This window comes from Limulus polyphemus, unplaced genomic scaffold, assembly GCF_000517525.1.
Source record: "Limulus polyphemus unplaced genomic scaffold, Limulus_polyphemus-2.1.2 Scaffold2, whole genome shotgun sequence".
Lineage (NCBI taxonomy): Eukaryota > Metazoa > Arthropoda > Merostomata > Xiphosura > Limulidae > Limulus > Limulus polyphemus.
Window position 1 is genome coordinate 619,423 of NW_013665612.1, and position 9,114 is coordinate 628,536.

The 9,114-nt window shown below is 30.9% G+C and overlaps 1 protein-coding gene across 2 annotated transcripts in view; it reads left to right on the plus strand.

Moving 5' to 3' along the window:
* Positions 1-9,114, plus strand: part of LOC106466034 (nephrin-like) — a 122,147-nt gene that overhangs the window by 90,749 nt on the left and 22,284 nt on the right. For both annotated transcript variants that reach the window (XM_022393963.1, XM_022393918.1), the window contains exons 8-10: positions 1,132-1,431; positions 1,781-1,906; positions 7,205-7,232. In XM_022393963.1, coding sequence (XP_022249671.1) covers positions 1,132-1,431; positions 1,781-1,906; positions 7,205-7,232 — 454 coding nt within the window. The remainder of the gene's footprint in view (positions 1-1,131; positions 1,432-1,780; positions 1,907-7,204; positions 7,233-9,114) is intronic.

Below are 9,114 nucleotides of genomic sequence, written 5' to 3' on the forward strand. Positions count from 1 at the left end.
AGCGTTGTAAGCCACGAAGTGAGTGGGGAAGGAGCATCTTTATAGTTGAAATGGTGGCTTTCCGCGAGATTTTTCAGTTTTTAGCTACAAGTATATGTTAGAATCTGATTATATGTATATATATATGCATGATAATGTCAAGATAATCTCTCAAAAAAGTGTATATATTTGATATGTGAAAGCAAATGTTATATAACTATTTCTTTCTTCATTAAAGCAGATGTTATGTTTCTTTCACAAAGCATTTTTCAATTAACAAGCTTTAAGGGAAAAAACTGAGATATTTTACTTACATATAGTTACTTCTCTTTCACAAAATCTGAAAGAATGATTACTAGTGATGCAAAAAACAAAAGAAGTTTCTTAAGTTTAAATGTTTGTTTGTTTGTTTTGAATTTCGCGCAAAGCTACACTAGGGCTATCTGCGCTAGCCGTCCCTAATTTAGCAGTGTAAGACTAGAGGGAAGGCATCACCACCCACCGCCAATTCTTGGGCTACTCTTTTACTAACGAATAGTGGGATTGATCGTCACATTATAACGCCCCCACGGCTGAAAGGGCGAGCATGTTTGGTGGAATGGGGATTCGAACCCGCGACCCACAGATTGCGAGTAAAGTTCCCTAACCACCTGGCCATGCCGGGCCAAGTTTAAATGTTAATACGTATTGATGATTATCATGCAAAACCTGTTTAAACTCTTTTTTTGTTGTTGTTAATATTTTGAGGTAAATTTACCTAAACCTGTAATTAATTCTGAAGTTTAATAAGCTTAATTCATGTAATTTTAGTATAAAAAAGTTTAGATATATCTGTAAAGAATAAACATCAGGAAAGAAAATATTTCCAGATATTAATCTACTCATTTGCTGAGGAAGCTTACATGATGTATTTCTATATATCCCAATATTAAAAGAAATCGCTATTATGTATTTTTCCTCAATTGTCGTTTTTATTTCCAATTTTACGCATGAGTACGTTGGAACTCTCGGTTGATTGCCAGATTATAGACATTTTAAATGTCTTAAACATACTGATGTTTTATAACAGTACGGCATTAAACACTATTTTCTATAGTCACTACAATAATAGCGCTACGATTTTTGAATGAAACAGAATAATGTTTATTTCAGGAAGGCCAGATCCCGTGAAGAATTGCGAGATTACAAACAGAACGATAACAGTTATTGAAATAGAGTGCGAAGCTGGTTATAATGGGGGATTAAAACAGATGTTTCATTTAGAAGTGTTTAACTCTCCACTGGATAGACTACAGATCAACATGTCCGAAAAAGATTTTCCAACTTTCACTATCAATAATCTTCCTCCAGGAACGAACTTTCTTCTTGCAATTTACGCTTCAAATTCAAAGGGTAAAAGTCATTCTGTCGCTCTGACTGCAACGACATTACCAGCTCCGGAGAAACGTACAGGTAAATAGTTCTCTTACTAGTATTGGTTTTGAAGTGTTTTAAAGCACTATTGTAGAATATTTCAAAACGGAGAAGATCATTTGATACATAGATATATTATAAAACCGTAACATGTGGAGTTCTAGAATGATTAACTAAATAATCTTTCAGTTATACAAGCATCTCAAGTGGAATAGTCTTTCTTCCGGAACCTGTTTTATATTTATAGCAGCAATAGATTTTATGTTTAAAATTTATTTAGAATTTAAGATCGTCATAGCTTTATGAAAAATAATTAGACTTTCTGACAATCAAATTCGAATTTGAAAATTTTCACACTTTCTAAGCTCATGATACATTCCTTGATTAGCAAAAATTGAAAGGCCAATCATCAGTCCTGTGCTGGGTATTTTAATTGGAATAGTTGGGGCTCTGGTGCTTATGGCTGTTTTTATTGTCATCATAATGAGGCTTAGAGCACAAGAAGAAGAGAAAGGTAAGTATCACTCTTTAGAAAACCTCGTTATCTTCTCTGTAGTAGAACAAAAGAAAGAAATAACTGATGTTCATGTTATTAAGTATCAACTCATCAAGTTAGGTACAATGGCCCAAAAGGAATATAACGACGTAGTGAGCTTCCAAAATCGTTTTAATATACCGTACTTAACATCCGTATAGTAAAATTTCGACTTTTCAGTATGTTTGTGTCCATAAATATCAAGAAGAGTTCTGGAAAGTAGTTTCCTCTCTTCCTACATACTTTTACATACTTCAAATAAGCAACATCTACACTACTAACTACCAGTATTGTCCAAGTTACTGTGCATTGAAAGTAAAGTCAAAACTTAAACCCTGATTACTAGAATTTTGTAATGTTGGAAAAATATCAGATCATAGCTTAACAGTTTATTGTGTTAGAAAATTATATTTAAATTCCGAACATCTTGATTTTAAAACTGCAGAATATTAATACATTTTAGTTGAAAATTATAATTTAAGAACTAAAAGATGCATCAAATAATTTGTTTATCAAGGATTTAAAATTGCTCACAAACTCTTTACTATCCAAAATATTATTAAAATATGTTTATTTTAATCATTTTTAACTGTACATCGAAATTTGTTTGTTTGTTTGAATTTATGCACAAATCTACACAATAGGCTATCTGTGCTCTGCCCACCACGGGTATCGAAACCCGTTTTCTAGTGTTGTAAGTCCGCAGACATACCGCTGTGCTACTGGGAGGTATACATTGAAATAATTCATTATCACTTCGAGTAAGTCAGAAAAAAATGCAAAACCTATAACTTAATTTTTGAATTGCCAAATTTGTTATTAAAATACAATTCTAATTAATGTCTTTTACCAAATACCAAACAGTAAAAAATCATACTCTTAGATACATATATATGTGCAAATACGAATTCTATCTTCTGCAGTAGATAGCGAAGTTTTAACATTTTATGAACCACATATTGTTTTAAATCAACTATCAAATGATCAATCAGATAGCTAAGTCTACAATGACTTGTTCGTTTTAAATCTAATAACATCTTGCATTTAACTAGAAACTCAAGACTATTTATTGATATTGAGAAAATATGTGGTGGAAAGGTTTAGTGAAAATAATATCAAACGGTATTAAATAATGTATGTCTTTGCAGTTTCAACATTACTTTGGAAATAATTTTTATTTACTTAGCTCTAGCCTCCCGGCTGCTCAACGGTATGTCTGAGGACTTATAATGCTAAAAATCGGGTTTCAATACCGCGGTTGGCAGTGTACAGAAAGTTCATTGTTAGCTTTGTCCTCAACAACAAACAAATAAACTTATCTCTACTTTAAAAAGGATTGAATGATTTCATCAAAATAAAACGTTTTGAAAATAACTTTTGTAATATTGTTTCTCATATTTTTTAAGGGTTGAAAATTTAGGCGTGGCTTACATATTTGAATTTTGCATGATCTTTGATGTTAATAAATATAATTTGTTGGACCAAAGAAAGAAAGGCGTGATCCGTTACTTGGAAGGAATGAGAAAAATAAGCAAGAACAATATACTTACATCAAAAGGAGTAAGCCTTTTTAATGATAATCGGTTTAAACTTTATTCAGAATAATAATTTCGAAGGTTAAAAGTTCTTTCACTATCGCAATAAGACCATCTTATTTGGGTTCTACTAAACCAGTTGCGGACAAGAAAATACAAATAAAGACACAGAAGAATCTACGAAAAATCCAGGTCAGAAGCATATCAGTGAGACGAATGTTTTATTTGTTATAAAAAACCAGTAAAGTTGGAATTTGTAAGTTCTTTTTAAACACATGTGTTGGATAATTATGATAAAAATATAACGCGAATTATTAATGTGTATTTTGTCAGTTTAAAGAATAGGATATTGCAAATTAAGTAAATTAGAATATTGAAATAGTTAAGAAGTATTTTAAAAGTAATAAAAGTAAAACGTATGAATTAACACAACTATCCTATTCTGTTCATTAAAATGATTTATAATTGCTAAATTCTGAGTAAACTTTTAATGCAAAAACAAAAGAGATGCTAAGAACGTTTTAGTAAACGTTGCTTTTTTTTAAATTAAAAGTGTAATAAATTGATAGAATTCAGATCTAAAGATTTTGAAGTAAACTTCAAATTGTTTAGAAGTATTTTATCTAAGCAGTAAAACTTAGAAACCACCAGGCGGGTATCAATCCAAAATCATCAACGCAGAATTCGAAAGTTCGAGAAAGCTAGACACACCACACGCATATGTGTGGTGACATAATTATAAATAAAAGTTTTGCGAGCAGGAAACGAAATGTGTGACATAAACTACTTTTTTTTTCATATTTTAAGTTTATCATTATATATTTCGGCTGAAATGTCTGAAAGAAATAAAATACTGAATGATTACTTTCCCCTTTTTTTCATAAAAAAAAATAAGATACATTTATTGTTTGTAAAATTTGTGTCTAATTCAAAGCGTTTTATAAGGTCAATTTAATAGTTTATGTTTCAAATATCAGTACAAGCTCGCAAAAACAACTTTTTGAACGTGAATTGCACATAGTTCTGCAAATATATATTTCTCAGATTATTAAAATGAGTTGTGTAAGATTTAAAGAAATATCCAGCATATTTTTATTAGACTTTTCATTAAACCAGTGAGTAAATGACAAAGAAAATCCGAATGTTAAATTTTAATTTGCTCATTAACAAAAAGTATTTGTTTGTGTTTGTTGTATATCGTTTCCAAAAATATCATTCAGTCAACTTGTACATTGACAAAAAGTAATAGGTTGTATCTTGTTTGCTGTATGTCACTTCTAAAAATATCATTCAGTCAATTTGTTCAATAACAAATAGTAAAATGATGTACCTTGTTTGTTGTATATCACTTCCAAAAATATCATTTAGTCAATTTGTTCTTTAACAAAAAGTAATATGGTGTACCTTGTTTGTTGTATAAATATTATTCAGTCAATTTGTTCTTTAACAAAAAGTAAAATGGTGTACGTTATTTGTTGTATATCACCTCCAAAAATATCGTTCAGTCAATTTGTTCTTTAACAAAAAGTAATATGGTGTACCTTGTTTGTTGTATAAATATTATTCAGTCAATTTGTTCTTTAACAAAAAGTAAAATGGTGTACGTTATTTGTTGTATATCACTTCCAAAAATATCGTTCAGTCAGTTGGAATCAATATTAATATTAGTTTAAATTTTCTACTTTCAGTTCTTTGGATAAACATTAACTGATCGGAATATAAGTCCAATGATACAGTTGGAAATATCTTTATAACATTATGAACAATAGCAGCAGAAAATTCATATAAGATAATTGGAAGATAAATTGGAGGATAAGTTCTGAGACCTATTCTCTTTTACTTCCTCATATGACAGAGTGGAGTGATTGATTTATCAGTTATTTTATTTTTTACATTGACGATACGTAAATTGTTTATGTTTGATAAGTAAATACTCAAAAGTTAGTCATAATAAAAATGAAAGGATGACAAACTGATATATATGTATATATATATATATACGTACATACATATAAACACACACACACACACACATATATATATATATATAGCGAGAGAGAGCTCTCATATGATGATTTGATTTATTATAAATCCCATAGAACTATTTAAGAACAAAATAACACTGGATATCTGGTTCGGTTTTGATTGATCTACGTTTAAAGCAATAAAGGTTTAGTATCTTGGTTCTGGTATCGTTTTATGTGGAATCATTACCATTAGATTTCAATCGTCCATCTGAGATAAGGCAGAGCGCGGCCCAGTGATTTGCATGCCAAACTGTCTATCTGAGGTTCTGTAGTTTGCTCCCTGTTACCCCCTTCCCCCCAAAACAAATAGCGCTTCGCACTTTGAGGCTGTGGGTACGTTATAAGAGTAACGGTAAAATCCCACTACTTCGCCCAACAAGAGTAGCTCATGGGTAGGGGTGGGTGATGTTGACTACTTAACTGCATTCCCTTTAGTCTAACACTTCAAAATGATGGGTGACTAGCGCCGGTATCCCTCGAGCATTTTTCCGCGAAATTCAACATCAATAGAAAAAAGTGAAATACTTCTATATAGGTATTCAGTTATGTTCTAACGTTTCAAAGCAAGAATATTCTTCACGAATTATGATGCTGGTTGTATTTGTTTATAATCTCTTAAGTTATGATTGTTTATCATAACTTAGGATATCTTCTTCTGTAGTGATTTAAGTTTCAGTAAGGTAACCCAAAAATAAACAAATAAAATATCTCATTTAGGTTACTACAATACCATTGTTAACACTTACAACTCATAGTAAATGAACACACAAGGAAGACTGAATGTTTCAAAATTCCACATACCCCCTCTCTATCACATACACATATACATAAGAGACGGTTTAATTTTCATCTTAAGATATGTGTTTGAAGAGCGTCTGCTAAACTATGAATCCAGGTCAATTAAAATTATATACGTATAGATAGAGTAGATAGTGTCAGCGAGAGACAAAAGTAGCGTTTAAAAAACTTCATACCGAAACGTTAGCTATATTGTGGCAAGTAAAAATTACCAGATTTCTTTGAAGGATGTGAGGTGATTCTTATTTTCTCTCTCGTTGAGAGGTCTTTGAAGCATACAAGACATCCATTAATCTTTTATGGTATAAAATCTTGAAGTTTCATAAATCATGAAAATCGTACTTGAAAGGAGAATTACCTGGGTTTTACTCTGAAGTTAGTATTTGCTTGAAAGCGTTCTATATCTTGGTTCATTGTGAGACAATAAATAATGAATATACTAAAGAAGAAAATGCAACCACATAACTTTATGATTGTTATTTTGGGTTTAAGTGTGGAACTTTGCGTAACATTCTATTTTTTTACAAACAAGGTAAAATTTAAAAGAGACAGGCTCCTTAACGTGATAATTATTAGAATAAGTTAACCGTGATGGATTGCTTATTTCTGACAATTTCTCAGCAAAGTGTAATCTATGAGTGGTTCTCCATGACATTTGAAATAGCAAATAAACCTCAAAATAGGTCTTATCATTATATAAGTGATATTATCAACATTTCTATAAGTGTCATTTATCTTATAATCATTACTAATCCAAGACAGTATTGTTCTTTCAACATTAATTTTTCTATATTCTCCTCTAATTTTAATTATTTTTATATTATATATAAAACAAAGAGTCATACAAAGATGAATATATTATACTAAACACAAGGTTTTAATTGTCAGAAATTTAAGATTGATTTTATTTGCTGTAGGTCCTGTAGAACAAGACATTGTGGACAAGTGAGTAACTTGTATCTTTATCCAAAAAAATTACACTCACTTCACTGAAAGCAGTTACATATCTATGTGAAAAATACAATGTTGTCAGCTGTTTAAAATCTAAATTGTTGCCTACACATTCGATACTAGATAATAAGTTATTAAATGAATGATAATTGTGTTATATTTTAATAAAAATGTTTGATAAAAAGTCTAAATAAGATGTCATAATGAAAAGAGAAAAATGAAAAAAAATGAAATTAGGATGTATGTTATCTTCACGTTCTATTTTCAGAAAATCTTTAAATATTCATTAATAATAATGCACTATAAAATTTTAAGTTTTTGTCACATTTAGCTTATATTTTTGATGTATTTATTTTTTCTTCTACGTTAATACCATTCCAAAAATTCACAGTTTTGTCGAATCACTCGAGAATTAAGAGCTAGGAGTAAGTTCAGTGTAGATTATTAAACAGTATTATGTGGATAGAAAACTCAATAGCTTATAAAGTTTAACACATGAGATAACAACTGTTAATCCAAAATATTTTAAGCATCTATAAACAATATTTTATTCTTAATAGGGTGATTTTAACACGATTCCAAAAATATTTTACAAAAATAGATTTAGAGAATATTAAATACTGGAAAATTCCAGAGTTATCTATTTTAATCCAAAAAAAGTGGACAATTAAGAAAACCGTATTAATTATTTACCAAATAGTAGACAACATTAATGTTCTTAATATGGTGCACCACATGATGAAATAACAAAATGGAAAAGCAAATGTTTTCAATTGCTATAAGTAATCTTTAAGCTGTTATATGTCATAAACAACAGCACAAAATCCTGTCATACACGCAACGTTGAAGGTCGTATGTTCTAAATTAATACTTTACTGCAGAAAATGTCCCAATTTAGAATGCAAAACAGGGAACTGACATTTGCAGATAATCTTGTACATACAGCGATGTCAGTTAGTGTCAAGTTTGAACATCATGTTCCACGGATAACTCTGCTCCCCAAAAATTTAAAGGTGCAAAACTTGTGTGAAAATTGTAGAAAACATACAACGTTTAGTGTTTCTACACTGAAGAAACGCACTAATTTACTCATAATAACCCCAATAAAACATGGAGCTTAGATTGGTACTCTTTCCAGCAACACTTACAAGGATATTGATAATTTTGTGTGTCTCTGTGGTGGGCACATCTTTCTACGTCTATTCATCAGGTTGTTGAAGCAAACACACAACATGTTAATTTGCTTTTTCAACCAACGCACATCTTTGATGTCAAAACACTAACGGTGAATTACGACTCTGTAGCAGCGTTCATTGTGCCTGAGTAAATCCCTCTGTATAATTAGCCTTGAAAGTCGAAACCCATACAAAGGAGTTTATGAAGTGATGAGAAGCAAGAAAGACGTAGTCCTTGCCTATACTAATTAAGTATGTGTTTTAAAGACAGTCTATTAAGGAATTACAATCTCAATCTATCAATCCGAAAAACGTATCTTTAAGAGTTCTTTACAAGATTAGGGAACAAAAACACGGAATAGACCTGATGTCACATATTATTATACTATTAAGTTGGAATGGGCGTAAATTCAGACCAACCGAGCGAAAAATGTAAATAGGAGGAAACGTAGGATAACAGACATCTATTGAGATCAGGAATTCAAGGAACATAAGAGATTCATATCAACAACGGGCGCAAAACCTTGGATTTGATTAACATAGAATTGTAGCTAATGGTAAAAACTGAAATCTCACAGGAGTTTGAAAAGAAGTTTCCTTCCCTTTTATAACCGGGTCCGGCATGGCCAGGTGGTTGGGGCGCTCGACTCGCAATCTGCGGGTCGCGTGTTCGAATCCCCGTCACACCAAACATGTTCGCC